Source organism: Lemur catta, chromosome 3 (assembly GCF_020740605.2).
Source record: "Lemur catta isolate mLemCat1 chromosome 3, mLemCat1.pri, whole genome shotgun sequence".
Classification (NCBI taxonomy): Eukaryota; Metazoa; Chordata; class Mammalia; order Primates; family Lemuridae; genus Lemur; species Lemur catta.
Genome location: NC_059130.1, coordinates 108,372,812 through 108,392,010, shown reverse-complemented (window position 1 = coordinate 108,392,010; position 19,199 = coordinate 108,372,812). Strand labels below are relative to the sequence as shown.

General features: G+C 45.8%; 1 protein-coding gene across 8 annotated transcripts in view; it reads right to left on the bottom strand.

Moving 5' to 3' along the window:
* Positions 1-842: 842 nt before the first annotated feature.
* PAFAH2 (platelet activating factor acetylhydrolase 2) overlaps positions 843-19,199 on the bottom strand; it is a 31,057-nt gene continuing 12,700 nt past the window's right edge. For 6 of the 8 annotated variants that reach the window (XM_045545922.1, XM_045545925.1, XM_045545923.1 and 3 more), the window contains 5 exons: positions 18,823-18,936; positions 13,768-13,859; positions 12,218-12,388; positions 10,336-10,490; positions 843-2,014 (listed from right to left, as the gene is read on the bottom strand). In XM_045545922.1, coding sequence (XP_045401878.1) covers positions 1,920-2,014; positions 10,336-10,490; positions 12,218-12,388; positions 13,768-13,859; positions 18,823-18,936 — 627 coding nt within the window. In that variant the 3' untranslated portion in view covers positions 843-1,919. The remainder of the gene's footprint in view (positions 2,015-10,335; positions 10,491-12,217; positions 12,389-13,767; positions 13,860-18,822; positions 18,937-19,199) is intronic. The other 2 variants (XM_045545921.1, XM_045545927.1) reach the window with 2 other exon arrangements.

Sequence of the window (19,199 nt, the reverse complement as noted above, 5' to 3'; positions counted from 1 at the left end):
ATATCCGTATGTGCTCTCACAGAAGGAAATCTGTGGTGTGTTCTTGAGTAAAAGAGCAAGCCAACAACTTCAGAACAATCTTTTTAAGCATACATGGCACATTTACAACACTGACGTCACACTGGGCCAATAAGCAAGTTTCAACATATCTCGAAGGATGGAAACCATATGGGTCATTTTCTCTGACCACAAAGCAATTAAGCTAGAAAATAATAACTATAAGATAACTAGAAAAACCTCATGTTTGGAAAGTAGGAAACAGACTTTTAAAAAACCCATGGGTTACACATCCTCTCATTTAATCCTCGTAACTATTCATAGGCAGACCCTCATTTTAGAAATGCAGGAACTGAGATTAAAAAGAGAATACAATTTGCTCAAATTTACCCAGTTGGCAGTAGTGGAGGCAGGACTCAAAACCAGGCTATATAACTCTAGAGCTCAGGGCTTTATTGATTTCTTTCCTATGCTCCATCTCATGCAATTCATAGATCCTCCCAAGGCCCACAGCCTCAGTTGGATCTGGTGTTTCACCTCTTAGAAAGACCAGCTGTTGAGAGGTGGAGATCCAGTCCCAGCCTGCTTTGGTGGCCCTGATCTTGGACCTATCATGTAGAGATGCATTTTGCTTTTGCTCTTGCCTTCTCTGAGATCCCCTACTTGGACTGAGGTGAGAAGTCTTGAGTAGTGAGGAGGGGAGTTTCAGGATGATATTCCCAAACAGGTTTGAACTAGATCCCTAGGAAGACTTCCTTTCCTTTCCAAATTTTTTTCCACATAGGCCCAAGTGGTACATGAACATTGAAAGACAGAAGGAAAAGTCACTTCCAGATGGCTCTCCATCTTGTTCTATTGCAGATTTAATAGACAGAATATTCCAATGTAACCTTAGGCAAACATGAGTATTAACATCATTCATATTATAAATGCAACAGAATGGAAATCCGGTCTGTATCCTGACTTAAATTTGGGATAAGGACCTCAGAGTCAGAAAACAACTAAAACACCCTGATTCTGAGCAAGTTGGAAGTTCCTAGCATCCGACGTAAGAGGCAAGACCAAGGTGTTCCTAGACCTCTCTAGGAGCGGCTTCCTAGGTTTTAACTGACCAAACTACCACCCTCTTGTGGCAAGGGCCTGTACAAACGGCTGTTTGACACTGTTACTCTGTCTTCCCCATCTTAACCTACTTGTGTTGTTTCCTGTCAAGACACATTTTTAGCAAAGCCCCAAAGACATCCAGAGCTTCTGAGATACCCCTTTGTACCCCAGCTTCTCTCTCCGTCCTGCAAGCCATGCTGTCTGCCCCCCGTGGGCTCACAAGTATAACTTAGTACTCACTAAGTAGCATTACATTTCGTGTGATTGGAAGACTTGAAAATAAATAGAAAATCTGATAATGGTGCATATCCTAGAGAGCCACCTAGAGCGCTCACGCTCCACCCAGGGGCCCTGGGGAGGCAGAAGGTGGAGAGGTAGGAAGAGACCGTACTGGGCTGGGCCAGAGTCCCTGAAGGGTGGGATTTTCGCTCCATCCTCTGGCTCCATCTCTTCCACTAAAGAGGCAACCCTGGCCTGACATGAGGGCGTCGGCTCGTTCAACCTGTAGGCTTCACAAGGCTCAGCCCCCGCCTGGGTCCCCCAGCTCCGCCCCACTGCTAATTCCCCATACCCTCGGGGCTCAAGTCCCAGAAAGTCAGTTCATCGATCAGTACGTGATTCCAGTTCCAACGTGAGTTTAAGATCAACAAGTGCAAGATCAAAGTACCCAGTTATTCAATCAACAGTGTGATTATATCCTCTTAATCTGTGAAAAAGTGTCATGTTGACCACTTCTTGATAGGAGGTTTGAGGTGCCCCTGGGCAGCCCGCAGATGGAAACTCAGCTCAAGTGACCTTTTACAAATGGCCAGCTGTGCCTACAGGCTGGACAGATGGTGTGGGGCCCCTGGCGTGAGTGACGGTCCAATGCCCTCAACGAGATTGTTCCATTGATCATAGTTCTCTTGCAGATCTGAATGGGAAAAAAACAGAAAAATTAGACAAATCATTGTAAGGTTAGGTCAAAGAGCAGCTATCAGGGATTTAGTGGGTCACCAGAGAGAGGAGCAGCTGGAACACCAAAGGGACTGGTTATGGTGGTTTGGATGGTGGTGGCAGTAATGACAACTACTATTTATCCAGTGCCTTTATACATGTGATTTATATTGTAAATGACTTACTTAATCCATAACAACTCAGTAATGATAATAATAACAGAGGGTCACAATTATTGAAGGAGAATTAATCCTAGGGATTGTGCTAGAGGCTTTACATTCACAGTTTCATTTAATTATCACAATATCCCTATAAGCTAAATACTATTACTGGCCCTATATTATAGTTGAGGAAACTGAGGCTCAGGGAAGCTACCTGGGTCATGACAGCTGGTAAGTAGTAATGACAGAATTCAAACCCAGGTCAGAAAGGCAGAGAAAATGAAAAGTCTACTTCGAGGCTCAAGGAGGTTGCTAAGCAAGACGAGGACCCTGGTACCCCAGCCAGTGGATACAAACTCAGTGCCACCTCGGTGAAGGGCAGATGCAACAGGGTGGCACCATCATGAAGCAGCATAACACCAGATGTGACTCAAGAGGCAACCCTGGCATCATGGGCAGATGGGTCTAATTAGGTGGCAGGAACAGGCAGAAAGGGTCCAAGCCCTTGGGCTGAGGTTGTAGGGCACAGGTAAGCAGTCAAATGGTGTCCTTCCTCAGAACCAACAGACCCTGGGACAGAAGGCAGGGACCACTCTCATTCATCTTCAGATCCCCAGTGCCCTGATAAGAACCTGGCATGGAAAAGGTCCTCAACACATAAGTACTACAGAGTCATTAATTCAAAATACATCGGTCAGGCTGGGCACAGTGGCTCATGCCTGTAATCCTAGCACCCTGGGAGGCCAAGGCCGGTGGATCCTTTGAGCTCAGGAGTTCGAGACCAGCCTGAGCAAGAGCGAGACCCCATCTCTACTAAAAATAGAAAGAAATTAGCTGGACAACTAAAAATATATATGGAAAAAATTAGCTGGGCATGATGGCGCATGTCTGTAGTCTCAGCTACTCGGGAGGCTGAGGCAGGAAGATTGCTTGAGCTCAGGAGTTTGAGGTTTGCTGTGAGCTAGGCTGACGCCACAGCACTCTAGCCTGGGCAACAGAGTGAGACTCTGTTACAAAAAAAAAAAAAATTGGTCACACTCACTATGTGCCACACTCTGTTCTTGGAGCTCAAAATAACTCCATGAACAAAACAGAAATCTCCATCCTCACTGAGCTCATAGTCTAGTGGGCAGAGACAGACGATAAACATGAAAAACTATACAGGATATGAAAAGGGGATAAGTGCTAAGGAAAAAAAAATAGAGTCGGATAAGGAAAGTGGTGGTGGTGGCTGGGTGTGGGGTAAAGGGAGGAAAGGAGGGTACAATGTTTGAAAAAGGTGGTCAGCTGGACAGGTGGCTCACACCTACAATCCCAGCACTTCAGGAGGCAGAGATGAGAGGACTGCTTAAGGCCAGGAGTTCAAGACCATCTTAGGCAACATAGCGAGGCCTTGTCTCTACAAAAAATAAAAAAAATTATCCAGGTGTGTTGGTGCATGCCTATAGTCATAGCTACTCAGGCAGGAGGATCAGAAGCTGAGGCAGGAGGATCGCTTGAGCCCAGGAGTTCGAGGCTGCAGTGAGCTATGATTGTGCCAGCCTGGGTCACAGAGTGAGACTCTGTCTATAAAAAATAAATAAGTGAATAAATGAATAAATAAAAAGGATGGTCAGGGTGGGCCTCACTGAGAAGGTGAGGTTTGAGCCAAGACTTGAAGGAGGTGGGAGGGAGCCATGCGACTATCTGGGAGGAATGTTGCAGGCCGAGGCAACAGCGTGCCTGGAGCGCTGGAGGCACACCTGCTGACAGTGAAGTGAGCCAAGGGAGGAGCAGTGGGAAAGGAGGCCTGGAGGGACTGAAGGGCCACATCACATAGGACAATGGACTCTGGCTTTGACTCTCAAGGAAACTGGGAGCTACTGGAGAATTGTGAGTAGACGAGTGACAAAATCTGACTTAACTTCCTAAAAGGATTACTCTGGCTGCTCTATTAAGAAAATACCATAGGGGGAGGTGAGAGGGTGGCAGTTGGGAGACCAGTTAGAAAACTGTTGCAGTAATTTGGGTGAGAGATGACTTAGACAGGACGGTAGTTGCAGGGGTAGTGACAAGTAATTAGATTCCATATTTTTTTTTTTTTGGTATTTTTTTGGTTTTTTTTGAGACAGGATCTCAGTGTCTCACCTAGGCTGGAGTACAGTACAACCTCATAATAGCTCAGTGCAACCTCAAACTCCTGGGCTCAAGCGATCCTCCCACCTCAGCCTCCCAGGTAGCTGGGACTACAGGTGTGACCACCATGCCTGGCTAATTAAAAAAAAAAAAAAATTTTTTTTTTTTTTTTGTAGAGATAGAGTCTCACTATGTTGCCCAGGCTGGTCTCGAACTCCTGGCCTCAAACAATCCTCCTGCCTCGGTCTCCCAAAGTGCTGGGATTACAGGCGTGAGCCACCACACCCAGCCTTAGATTCCACGTGTGTTCTGAAGGCAGAGCCAATAGGCTTGTCTGACGGAATGATGGGAGGTATGGGAGAAGAGACAAGGATGAAGACTTTGACCTGAGTAACTGGAAGGATGGCGCGGCTATTAACGAAGCAGGGAAAGAACGCAATTGAAATGGGTTTGGTTCGCGATGTGCAGGTAGAGACGCTGAGTAGGTAGCAGAGGGTTAGATAAAGCTGATGTTGGTGGCATTTGATCCAGGAAAAGAGGTCCAAGCACTGAGCCCTGAAGGAGCAAAGCAGGCGGAAGAGGAACAGGCACGGAGCCGGGAGAAAACCCCGTGTGGTGTCTCGGAAGGGGAGACGGGGACTCCCAGTGGCAGCGTTGGCAACTCCATCAGAAGCTGCTGCAGGTGCCAGGAAGATGAGCGCCGAGAACTGACTGTGGGAGCTGGCGTCGTGGGGGCTCCAGAGACCTGACGGTAGGGCTTGGGCGGAGCTAGGGCAGAGCGGGGCGGAGCTAGGGTGGAGTGGGGCGGGGCTAGGGTAGAGCGGGGCGGGGCTAGGGTAGAGCGGGGCGGAGCCTGATTGGCGAGGCGTGAGGGAGAAGGCGGAGAGAGGGGTTAGAAAGAGTGAAGAGACTTTCCTTTGGGCAGTTTTGCTGTGTCGGGGACACTGAAAGGAGGGAACACTGAGGTCAAGAGAGATTTTTTTAAAAGATAAGAGAAACTTCAGCATGAAATGAGCCAGTAGAGAGGGAAGAACTGATGATCCAGAGTAAAGAGGAAAAACCGCTGGCGCAGTCACCTCAAGCAGAGAGAGGATGGACCGTGTGGAGGGCTGGTCCCGGTCCGACAGCTGTGGCGGGAACCCGGGGAACCCCAGGGAAAGCTGTCTACGCGGGAAGGGGAGACCTGGTGCTGGGAATTTCAGGAAGTGCTGGTGGCTTCCGCTTCTCAGTAAAATGGGAGGCAAAGTTAACCAGCTGAGAGACAGGATAGGGAAGAGGTGTTAGAGGCTGAGGAGAGAGGAGAAGGTGTGGAACGGTCTTCCAGAGACTGGAGAGAAGATGGACAGGTGGAGACAGGAGCTGTATGTAGTTAGTATTAAGGAAACACCAATCGTAACAGAAGATAATATCCCTGTATCAGCAGAACAAGCGCTCTCAGAGGAGTGAGAAGTTCAGCTGAGCCACCCACAGACTATTTTAGTTTCCCATGTGACAATATATTATGTAGCCACCAAAAAGCTTTTCTCTCTTTTTAAAGCTAATTATGGGCCAGGCGCGGTGGCTCACGCCTGTAATCCTAGCACTCTGGGAGGCCGAGGCGGGAGGATCGTTTGAGCTCAGCCTGAGCAAGAGCAAGACCCCATGTCTACTAAAAATAGAAAAATTACCTGGGCACAGTGGCGCCCACGCATAGTACCAACTACTCAGGAGGCTGAGGCAGAGGGCTCCTTGCTTAAGCCCAGGAGTTTGAGTTTGCTGCGACCTATCATGATGCTACAGCACTCTACCCAGGGTGACAGAGCAAGACTCTTTCTAAAAAATAAATAAATAAAATAAAATAAAAAATAAAGTTAATTATTGCTGGGTGTGGTGGCTCATGCCTGTAATTCCAGAACTTTGGAAGGCCAAAGCAGGAGGATGGCTTGAGGCCAGAAGTTCTAGACCAGCCTGGGCAATACAGCAAGACCCTGTTTCTACAAAAATTTTAAAAAATAATTAGCCGGTATGGTGGCACGTGCTTGTAGTCCCATCTACTCAGGAGGCTGAGGCAGGAGGACCACTTGAGCCCAGGAGTTCAAGGCTGCAATGAGCCACAATCGTGCCACTGCACTCCAGCCTGAGTGACAGAGTGAGATCTGCCTCTTAAAAAAAAAAAAACAAAAAAGCTAATTAGGCCTTTTTTTAGACTCTCTTATCACCTGGATTACTACAACAGCCTCGTACCTGAGCTCTCTGCCTCTTACTTGCCTCCACATGCAGCCGGACTGCAAACACAAGCCTAATCATGACGTTCTCCTGCTTAGAACCCACCAAGGGCTGCTTAGAGGCGTGGAATAAAATTCAAACTTACTTTAGCAAATACATGGGCTTTTACAGCTGGCTTTTGTCCTCTTCTCTGTCTTTCAACAACTGAGTATCCTGAGCTCCAGATATACTAAACAGTTTCCCAAAACTGACCGGGCCCACTTGAGCCTTTGTGCCTTCTGTTGAGAACAGCCTTGCCCCTTCCATGCTTATGAACCCTCCTCATCCTTTAACTTTTTTTTTTTTTTTTTAAGAAAGAGTCTCACTCTGTTGCCCTGGCTGGAGTGCAGTGGCATCATCATGCTCACTGCAACCTCAAACTTCTGGGCTCAAGTGATTCTCCTGCCTCAGCCTCCCAAGTAGCTGGGACTACAGGTACATGCTACTATGCCCAGCTAATTTCTCTAGTTTTTATAGAGACGGGGTCTTACTTTTACACAGGCTGGTCTTGAACTCCAGGCCTCAAGCACTCCTCCCACCTCAGCCTTCCAGAGTGCTAGGATTACAGACATGAGCCACCACGCCCAGCCCCTCCATTAAAATTAAAGGCAAGTATTGTCCAGGAAGCCTCCCCTTCCCTGCCTCTTTTTCTCCTCCTGTCAGAGCGCCTGTCCTCTGTGTCTCTCTAAAACTGAGTGCAGGCCGGGCGCGGTGGCTCACGCCTGTAATCCTAGCTCTGGGAGGCCGAGGCGGGTGGATCGCTCGAGGTCAGGAGTTCGAGACCAGCCTGAGCAAGAGTGAGACCCCGTCTCTACTAAAAATAGAAAGAAATTATCTGGCCAACTAAAAATATATATACAAAAAAATTAGCCGGGCATGGTGGCTCATGCCTGTAGTCCCAGCTACTCGGGAGGCTGAGGCAGTAGGATCGCTTAAGCCCAGGAGTTTGAGGTTGCTGTGAGCTAGGCTGATGCCACGGCACTCTAGCCTGGGCAACAGAGTGAGACGCTGTCTCAAAAAAAATAAATAAATAAAAAAAAATAAAAAAAAAAAATAAAACTGAGTGCATACTGTGGTCATGGAACTTATCACTCTGAATTGTCATCAGAGTCACCAACAGTATAGCATAGCAATTAAGCTCACGGGCTTTGGAACTGGAAAGCTTGCGTTGCATATTGGCTTTGCTGCTTAATACCCAGACAACCCTGAACAAATTACCTAAATTTTCTCCCATCCAAGTACTAACCAGGCCCCACCCTGCTTAGCTTTTGAGATCAGACAAGGTCAGGCGTGTTCAGGGTAGTATGGCCATAGACAAATTACCTAAATTTTCTAAGCTCCAGTATCCTCATCTGTAAAATGGAGTTAATAATAAGAGTACCTACTGAAAAGGACTGTCTCTAGAATTACACATGATAATACATCTAAAGTACTTAGCAGAAGGCTTGGCATAAAGTAAGTCTTTAACAACCTTCCATTTCCTCTTCTGCTGGTCTCTAGCAATCAATACTTTAGCTCAATAGGCATTGCTATTAAAGGAAGCCCAATCATGCTATCGTGGGCTCCCCTGTCATCTTTAATCTTAAACTCTTACATGACATGGAACCCAAGAGGAAACAGGGAAAGTGGGCTGAGGACCATGTAGTCAGGTGCCATTAATGTCTTAAGACATGGATCCATTCCCCTCCTACCAAGTGAGAAGAAAGATGCTCCAAGGTCTCTATTAACCCTCAGGTCTCTAAATCCAGGCTGGAATAGGGGCAAGATGTGCAAGATGAAAGGAACAGGTATAAATATAAAGATGCAAATTTAGGTTCAAAAAGTCAATACATTCATAATACGACAGATATGTTTCAAAAGCACTCTCCAGCTGGGCATGGTCATACGCCTGTAGTCCCAGCTACCCAAGAAGCTAAGGTGGGAGGATCTTCTGAACCCAGGAGTTTGAAGCTGTAGTGTGCGATGACTGTGCCTGTGAATAGCTGCTGCACTCCAACCTGGGTAACACAGTGAGACCCCATCTTAAAAAAAAAAAAGCAAACTCAATCCAAATTTGTTGTGTACTTGCGGGAAATGTGAACTCACTCAGGTTAGAAGTGTCTTGTCCAGAGGACAGAGGTGACTGTCCCGCCACACCAGGCACTCTATCTAGCATGTCATGTTCAAGTCAGGACACCACACTTTGAAAGGGGCACCAACAAAAAGTACATCCAAAGGAAGGGGATGACAAATGGCCACACGGGGAACTGAACAGGGAACACATGGAGGTACCATGGACATTTAGCCTAATGAACAAAAAACTCAGAGAGGACATCAGAGGGGACTTCACATATCTAAAGAGCTGCCAGGTGCCATCTGACGCTTCTGTGGGTAGCCCTTGAGGGGTTACCCAGGGAAAGTGGTGGGAGAGTTACAAAGTATCAGCTCTTGCTCTTAGGCTAGAGTTAGGTCAAACCTTAGACATTCAGGCAAGCCCAGCTCCCTTCTGATGGAAAGTGCCCTGTGCACAGCATCCGCTGAGTGACCAGTCTCACGCAGATGATGCTATCCTCCTCCATGCTCACTGGGTCAGGAAGGGATATCTGGTCAAGAGCAGTGGGCAGTGGGCTATGATGTGTTTCTGCAGGCAAAGATGGGATGATACAATCAAATTGTCTCTCTTGGGAATCTGGTCTGAGAAATCCAAAAAGCATACGGCAGCGAGCAATGGGAGCTGAAGATGAAAGGAAGCCACACGGTGGAGGGAACAAGCCGTGAGTGGTTCAAGCCAAGTGACGTGGTGAGGAAGTAGAAACTGAATAAACAGATGCTATCTGCAAGAGAAAAGACAGAGCAGAAAGGAAACATGTAGAATGGAACAAAGAAAAAGAGAGGTGTCAAGAGACAGAGGGACTGAGCCCATGAGACAGACCAAGACAGAGAGGCCAGCCCTGAGAGCCACCCTGCTTATCTGGTTCCTGTAACTCCGCACTTCCCACCTAAGCCAGGTGGACTCTAGAAACAAACGCCCCTTTCCTCTCTAGGGAAGTTCGTGAACCTCCAGTCTTTGTAACCAAAAAAGCTTAACTGGAAGGTTAACTAGAATATCACCTCTTTTTTGTTTTAGATGGGGGTTTCACTATATTGCTCAAGCTGGTCTTGAACTCCTGGGATCAAGTAATCTTCCCGCCTCAGCCTCCTGAGTAGCTAGGAATACAGGTATGTGCCACTGTGCCTGGCTAATAGAAAATCAACTCTTAAAACCATCCAAGTTTCCATTGGTGGAGAGGGCCTAATCATGTGGCAGGGAAGGCAAGAGAGGACATCTTTGGGTGGAGGCTGGACCAGGGACCTCTGGAGGACTTGCCCTTTAGCTAGTCTGTGGCTTATGATATTAGTCATAATCCTTCCACACTTTTTCTTTAAAAGACTTCCATGGTGTAGCCCAGTAGCATCATAACCTCCTCCACAATGCAGGTAAGATGAGTGATAAGGAGTTTGGATTAGGACAGGGGTGGTGGAGTAGAGAGAGGAGAATGTTCCATGTACAGTGCAGAAACCAAGGTTTAGAGAGGTTAAATGACTAGGCCAAGGTCATTCTGCTGGTAAGACAGAGTCAGGGTCTCCACACTTTCAATTAAGTGTTTTTTTCTATAATTCTATATAACTCTCTCTCTCACTTAGGTTTTCCATTTGCCATAAATCTCCCGGGTCCCAGACCTGTTAGCAGAGACCACGGTGTTGCAGGGAAACCTAAGGGATCTCACGGCTGCCCCATGAACCCCAGCTCTCCCCTTACCCAGGTGCTTCTGCAGGAAGGCCAGCATGGCCCGCACCACAACCTCCTGCCCTTTGTAGGGGTCCAGGCTCCCACGGGTCTGAGTGGAGAAGAATTTACCGATCAAGTTGCCAGTCACAAAAGCAAAGTCAGTTTGACTCCGATGAACAGAACCACTAGAGGAAAAGAAAAACAACTGGTAGGGTCTGGAGGCGGGGCATACAGGTATTTGTTAAGCACCTACTATGTACAAGGTGCTCTCCATGCATCATCACCCTTGATTTTCACAGCAACCTGTGAGGGAAGTATTTCCCTCTCTGACAGAATCTGAGGACAGAAATGTTCTGCCCAAGGTCACACAGGTAGCGGAGGATGGAGCCAGGATTTGAACCGGAATGTGCCTGGTTTCAAAGCTGGCTCAAGCCCTAGAGAGACCACAGTGCCTGACAGTGTGGGGGCAAAGGCTGAGCCAGCTAGAGTGGGGAGGGGGCAGGGAGGTGAGGTCTGCAGCCTCTGCCATTCCTAGGTTATTATAACCTGTCACGCCCCGGCTTTTACCCAGTGACTTTTGCACTTTCACACAACAACATATTAGCTCCTTCTTCAGAACTGTACCACAGTGTAGACAGGGAGGAGGAACAACTTGCCTTTATTTAAATAATCAGAAAAGTGAGGGCAAATGCATGTAAAAGGGGATTTCTGGGTTAGATCTTAAGTCTTTTAACACTAAGTATATTTAATTTGCAGGCAGAAAGCTCACTAGGTTCATTTTGGGCTAAATCACTCATAACTATATTTGCTAGCTGGTTCAATAAGGGAAAGAAAATCTAAATGCTAAAGTATTTGTCCACCTATCATGCAGAAAAACTGACTTTTAAAAAATGCATTATTTAAGGCATACAAATAATATATCAGATATTTGAGTATCTAGCAATTGTACACTGCCAGCAGTTAATCCCCTTTGTGTACCCCCTCCTGCCTGGCCCCACCTCCCTTCCCTCCTGAACTCCACGGAACTGGGGAAAGCTCCAAGTCGTGCTCTGCTGCCATGAAATCAAACTGAAAGGGGAGGGGACGGCCTGGGCCAAGATGAGGGAGGGAGGGAGCCACCTTCCAGTAGACACCTGGCATTTAAGGGCTCTGGATGTGGCATTTCAGCTACCTGAGTGAAGGTCCATGGCATGTAGTCACTTGTCATTTTGCTGAAACAGGAGCTGGGATCCCAGAAGCCTGTGTGCTGTCAGGCTCGAGTGCAGGGTGGGGGCAAGTCAGTGAGAGCTGGGCTCTGCACCTGGAGCTCACCACAGCCTCCTACCTATGGTATAGTTTTGAAAGTCACTGAAAATGGTTTTACTCTGTGAAAAATGGCTCCCAAAAGACAACCAACCAATGGTGCTGGTGATGCAAGCAAAGAGAATGTGGTTTCTCTTGGCCAGAATATAGATAGTTCATGGGAAAAAACATAAGTTAGCGTGATCTGTGGATTTAGGTATTCATGAAGGTCTCTAAAAATCTATCTGGTGAATGTCAAAGGTCTACTGTATCCACACTGTTCAAAAGACCCAATAAAATTCCCAAATGAGGCCAGCGATCTCTGGAACCCACCCAGACCCACACCCTTTCCTCTCCAACACACAATCCTACAATACCCCTTTTCCAGAAAGCACCAGGTAAGTCATGTCATAAAGTCACATAAATTACTGAAGAAATCACTGTAGCTGGAGCTGAGTGGAGAAGAGGAACAGATAGGAAATTCTAAAGGAATTAATATTTTGACATTCAGAAATATTCAGTTATTCTATTAATGGATAGAAAGTTCTGGATATTCCAGAAGAAATTAAGGGAGCGACAGCTGAGTAGAAAATGGAGAGGACACTGGATTATGACCTCAGCATTTACTCACAGGACAGTGACGATCCTGGACTGTTCATGCTGGGCACATATCTTCTTCATCAAATTGACACTCTCCACTGTCTGGAACTTCTCAGCATTGATAAAGAACATGGGGCCTCGGGCATTGGGGTAAAAGTCACGTTCCAGAGGAAACATCCAAGCATCTAGAGCCACAGCACACCTGGAACAGGAACAGACATTGGGAACTGCCACGTAGAAACCCAGGAAGAATAGTCAGGCGGAAATGGGCAGAGTTCTTCCCTCCGGTGGGCTAAAGGCTCAGAAAGCTGGTTAGCATCTTGGATAGGGATCACTTTGACCTGTCACCAAAGATCCTTTTACATTTTAAACTCCCTAAGAGTAAGGACCAGATCTCCTTCTTCTCCTGGATCTACTCTCAGGTGACTGACTAGAGTTCCAAAGAATGGCATTTCATTGATTTAATCATTCATTCTGCATTTGCTGAGTAACTATATGTGCTTAGCCCTGTGCTTCAGATAAGGAAATAAATGACAAGAGTTCTTGCTCTCAAGGAGCTCCTAGTCCAGCAGGAAGACAGACTAGACAAGGTAACAAAATAATTAAGTTCAGAGCCCTGATTGCACAGGTGCTACGTGAGATTAGGAAAAGCCTCGTCGCTGCCAAGAGCAAACCTATGTCATAAAGGCAAAACTATGGCCCTGAGCTTCAGTCACCTTCCATGTCCCAACCTCCAAAATGCTTCTCCCGTCTTCTCCATCTCAGTAAGGAGCAATCCTTTTCCACTCAAAAAATAGATACACAAATGAAAAACATAATTTCTTCTCTTTCCTTTACCTCATACATCACCAAGTCCTGAAAACTGTGCAACACATCCTGACTTCATTCACTCAGCCCCATCCTGATGCAATTCCATTATCTCTCACCTGACTCTGAAACGCCTCCCTCTAACTAGCCTCCAAGTTTTCAGTCTTGTCCGGCTACAATCCATTCCTCACATAGTAGCCAGAGGGATCTTTTAAAATGTAAATAAGATTGATTTTTCTTTGCTTAAAATCCTTCAATGGTTTCTCATCATATTTAGAACAAAATCTAAACTTCCTGATCCTGGCCAAAGGCCCTATGATCTGGCCCCTGCTTAGCTCTCTGATCACATCTTAAGTCGCCCCCTGACCCCCCACACCAACATAGCAAGCTTCCCTCCACCTCAGGGACTTTGCATGAGCTGTTCCTGCAGGTGAAATGATCTTCAAGACCTTTACGTGCCTTGCTTCTTTGCTTTCCAGTCGTGGGTTAAGTCACTTTCCCTGAGAAGTCTCCAGATACTCTAACATACTAGCATGTTTTATTTTCTTCATTTCACTTGGTGATGGGGATTTTATTATCTGTTGGCTTGTTTACTAGTCTGTCTCCTACCACAATCACATAATTCCATAAACTCAGAGATCCTGTTTTCTCGTTCCCTGCTGAATCCCCAGCCTTGCAAACAGTGCCTAGAACAAATTACTTGTGTAACAAATACTTGCTGAATGAATGGATGGTGTGTGGGGCTAATAGCAGCAGCATCACCTGGAAACTCACCGAAATTGGGTCTCCTTGGCCAAAGCCAGAATAGCTGTGGCCCCCCCAAATGAATGTCCCATCACAGCCACGCGGCTCATATCGATGCTGCCCTGAGGAAAATGGAGAACTTAGCCAAGTCAGAAACTCGGGGCTGCTTTTTTAGGAATTCATCAGGGGTAAGAGACAGAAATAGGGAAACAATGAGGCCAAAGGCACAACAGAGTGGGTGAGCCCACCAAAACCACACTATTAAGAACTCTTCCCTACTGGAGAACAGCCGGTCAGGCAATCCTTACACTGAACAGCCTTCTGCAGGCAGGAGTTCTGAGAACCATGTTTCTCATCTTTATTTTTGTAATCTTGTCACCTAACAACACCTGGACTGGGGTAGCCATTCAAATATCTATGAATAAATAAATGGATAGACTGGGCACAGTGGCTCAGCCTATAATCTCAGTGCTTTGGGGGGCTGAGGTGGGAGGGTCGCTTGAGGCCAAGAGTTCAAGACCAGCCTGGGCTAGAAAGTGAGACCCCTGTCTCTACAAAAAATTTTAAAAAATTAGCTGGGCCTGGTGGTGTGCACCTATAGTCCTAACTAAGACCACATCAATGCACTCCAGCCTGAGCAATAGAGCAAGACCCTGTCTCTAAATAAATCGATAGATATATAGATAGATAGATACATAGAAATTGTCAGATCCCACACTGACTCATCAGTCTATGAGCATGTCACAAATAAGAGCTGCCTCCAACCTCTAGAACCCCTGTCTCATAAATCGGTCCGAGGGGATGACACGTGGGCCGAGCTGAGGGTAGAGTGGGGGGGCTCCTGCCCGTCCACTTTGCTCTGGAGCAAGGACTGCTTGTGTGGAAATGAACATAGGCTCTACTTCCTCTCTGGATATCTGTCCTGATTTTTATTCAAAGCCCAGAGGAAGAGAGAGTGAGTCTGCGTGCTCTAACATGCTCTGCAAGTATCTATTTCTGCTTGTCCCCAGAAGCCTTGGGGCTTGGTTATATAAAAAGCCACTGGAGCTGCCGGCTAAGGGGCTTGGGAACTCTCTCCAGGCCTTGCTGCCAGGCCTCTACTCTGAACCCTACTCTCTTTGCTCCCCAGTTTCTATCCCAAGGCTTTATATTAATACCTAAATTTTCCCCCTTCGCTCAGTACCTTCAGATCAACAGCTTGGTTGGACGGCCTCGGTCACCTTTTTTAATTTATAGGTGACTATATTCTTATACCACTCCCACCTACGCCATTTCTTTTCCACATGGCTGCCCACTTCCTACCCCCAAACAGGTAACAGTTTCTTCCATGTCCTTGTAGAGATTGCTTACGCATACATAAACAAACACGAATATATATACTCTCCCTTCTTTTTACGCAAGTAGTTCTGTTTCTTACTTTTTAACATAACAATATTAGTAAATAAAGAACTTACTCATCCTTTTTTACAGCTACATTTAATTTCACCGTGATATAGACAGCTAGCTAATCACCAAATGTGTTCTTTTTCTTCCTGCACACACAGCTTGACTATTGCCCAACGGTCAGATGTGGCCTTGTGACTGAGTCCTAGCCAAAAGAATGTGAGCAAAAGTGACATCTCTACTTCTAGGCCCGGTCCATAAAAACTCTCTTGTACAAACCTCCATACCCTTTCCCATTCCATTTGCTTAAGGTAAACAGCAGATTAATGAAAGAGGGTGGAACCACAGATGAAAGGAGCCTAGATCCCCCTGGGTTACCTCTTGCTCAGGAGCACTCATTTTGGACTTTACATAGGAGAGAAATATTTCTTCTGTACCTGAACTTTTATCACAGCACAATTCACAATTGCAAAGACATGGAATCAACCTAAGTGCCCATCAACTGATTAGTGGATAAAGAAAATGTGGTATATATTAATATATACCATGGAGTACTACTCAGTCATAAAAAGGAATGAAATGATGTCTTTTGCAGCAACTTGGATGGAACTGGAGACCATTATCCTAAGTGAAGTATCTCAGGAATGGAAAAACAAATACCCCGTGTTCTCACTTATAAGTGGGAGCTAAACAAGGGATGTATATGGTCATAAAGTGGTGTAACGGACATTGAAAACTAAGAAGGGGGAGTGTGCGGGGGAGTGAGGGATAAAAAGCTACCTGTCAGGTACAAGGTACACTATATTCTGGTGACCAGTACACTGAAAGCCCTGACTTTAGCATGATACAATCCATCCATGTAAAAAAAAAAAACACTTGTAACCCCCAAATTTTTTTGAAATAATAATTTTTAAAAACCCTTAAAACAGGGACCACAGGCTAAATCTGGCCCACTGCCCTTTTTGTAAGACTTGCAAGTCAAGAATGATTTTTACATTTTTAAATGCTTCAAAAAAAATCAAAAGAATATTTTGTGACACAAGGAAATTACATGTAATTCAAATTTAGTGTCCACCAATAAAGTTTTATTGCAGCACCAAAAAAAAGAAACATATTTTTATTGTATGAAGCCACTGAGATATGGGGTTTACGTGCTTTAGTGATTTACCATTAACCAACACTGTTCCATAATCGATTTTTTTTTTTTGAGACAGAGTCTCACTCTGTTGCCCAGGCTAGAGTGCCGTGGCGTCAGCCTAGCTCACAGCAACCTCAAACTCCTGGGCTCAAGCAATCCTCCTGCCTCAGGCTCCCGAGTAGCTGGGACTATAGGCATGTACCACCATGCCCAGCTAATTTTTTCTACATATATTTTTAGTTGTCCATATAATTTCTTTCTATTTTTAGTAGAGACAGGGTCTTGCCCTTGTTCAAGCTGGTCTCGAACTCCTGAGCTCAAATAATCCACCCGCCTCGGCCTCCCAGAGTGTTAGGATTACAGGTGTGAGCCACCACGCCCGGCCCTCCATAATTTATTAAACAGGTTCCCTTACTGGTGAGCATTTAAGTTATTGTCAATCTTTTGCTATTATAACAATACTGGAATGAATAATACTGTATATCCATCATGCTGCATGTGTGTATTTGTGGGATAAATTCCCAAAACTGGAAATGGCTTGGTCAAATAACGTGCATTTGTACCGTTGACAGCTATTGCCAAATGCCCTCCATGGGGCAATCTGTACTCTCACCAGGAAGACAGGAGAATATCTACTTCCCCACAGCTTTGGCAACAAAGTGAGTAATCAATTCTTAGATCTTACTCAATCTGATAGATGAAAATTCACTTAGCTTTTTTATTCTGTATTTCTCCCAAAAGACTGCCTCTTAACTAACTCAACTGGACTGCAGCCTGCTGTTCCCCAGGCTCACAGGCATTCAGGCCTGAACTTGAGTGCTCAGGGCCCCCTCCTAGTCTGATTGGAGTTGATGACACAAACACATACTGCAGTTGGTAAAGCAATCTAGACTCCAGGGTCTAACTGACCTACTGGCCATGTGGGCAGATGCTTCTCCTTGGAGGACATTCCCAAACCCTTTAAAAGATATTTTCTAAAGTAGCTTTGAGGCACACAGCACAGGCTTTAGGATCAAAAAGCCCCAGTTTAAAGTCTGACTCTACGACTTACTTAGCTCAGTTATCTTGGGTAGACACTTAATCTTTTTGATCCTTGGTTTCTTTCTATACAAAGCAGTAATAATGCCTATTTCATAAATTTGTGTGAGGAGCTCTTATCATAGTAAGTACTCATAAAGCAGTAATATATATGTACATATTATATATACACACACACCATTCTTACTCAGACAATAGAATATTACATGGCTATTAAAAATCATGCCATACAGGAGGATCACTTGAGCCCAGGAATTTGAGTCCAGCCTGAGCAACATAGTGAGACCTCATCTCTAAAATAATTTTTTTTATTTTAAAAATCATGCCATAGAAAAATATTAATTAGCATGAGAGAGTACTTATACCATTATGATAAGTGAAAAAAGGCCATAAAAGAGCTTATATATCATTTTGTTTTTAAAAAATATATATCTATGTTAAGGCATTTTATCAAAAAAATTTTTAGAGATGGGGTCTCACTATGTTGCCCAGGCTGGTCTTGAACTCCTAGGCTCAAGCGATCCTCCCACCAAGCCTCCCTAGTGGCTGGGACCATAGGCATGTGCCACTGTGCCCAGCTTGTTAATGTATTTTAAAAGAACTGGGAGGAAAAAAATCAAATGTTTCATTTTTCTTCATGCTTTTGTGTGATTTCTTGGTTCTCTGAACAGAGCCTTAGCTACTTTTGAAATTAGGGGGAAAAAAGATTAGGTGGGAGTGGGAGGTAGAGAATGTACCTTCATAGGCACCAAATTCCATAGCCAGGAAGGTTGCACATCCTTCTGGGAGGGTTCTCCAGATTCCCTCAAAGGAAGGGATTTGCCTGCAGTAGACACAGACTGTTTGCCACTCAGTAGCCCTTCCTTTGAGGAACGAAGCACCTCTCCTTTATCCACTGGCCCTGGTGAGGCCGTCAATCCCCTGACCCAGAAGTGGGTATATAACCTAGGCAGGCCAACCAGAATACGCTCTCTCTCTGAACCAAGGACTGGCCCAGAAGGGGCATGTGACCCAAGTCAGGCCACAGCCTTCCCAGATTAGTAGAAGCTAACAAGTCTCTTTTCTTTTTAAATCTCTAGCTGTGGGGTGGGCGTGGTGGCTCATGCCTGTAATCCCAGCACTTTGGGAGGCCGAGGCAGGAGGATCACTTAAGGACAAGAGTTCAAGACCAGCCTATGAGCAACATAGTGAGACTCCCATCTCTACAGAAATTTAAATCTGGAGCTGTAAATTGACATGCAGGCTTGAGCTGCTAGCAACCATCTTTCTTGCCTAAAGGTCTGGTGAGAATGAAGCCCAGAGAAATTGAGGCAGGAGAAGGGAGAAAAGAGGGCCAGAGCTTTGATGATAATGTCTGAAACCCTGGATCTGACTACACTGGCCTAAAGTCTACCTTTGGTCTTCCTAGTTACATAAGCCAATATATTCTCTTTTGGTTTAAGCTAGTGAGTTAGGTTTCTGCTACTTGTGACCAAGAAAGTCTTGATGAATAAGTGGGCTCTGGGTCATACCCATTGCTGCCATACCTTCAAGGTCATCAGATCCAACCCACCAGGCAAGATGTTGAGGACGGTCTGCCCAGCAGTGGCCTTTTGCAGGATTCTCAACACCCGCACACACTCGTTTACTCGCTGATGCACCTGCAACAGATAGTCCCGGTGGGAGCTAGAACATTCCTTACCACCCAGTGAGAATCTCTCTCACCTGCAGAGCCAAGGAAGAATGCAGGGATAGTTTGCCCACCCACATCTCAGCAAGCACTGTGGGCCCCTCGTCCTGAGAAAGGCTCATGTACGCACCACCTAACGCCATAATGGAATCAGCCCTACTGTTCACACTCTATCTGCCTATGCACAGGGTTGTCAGGAGGATCCCATGAGATGATGTATGTGAAAGCATGCTG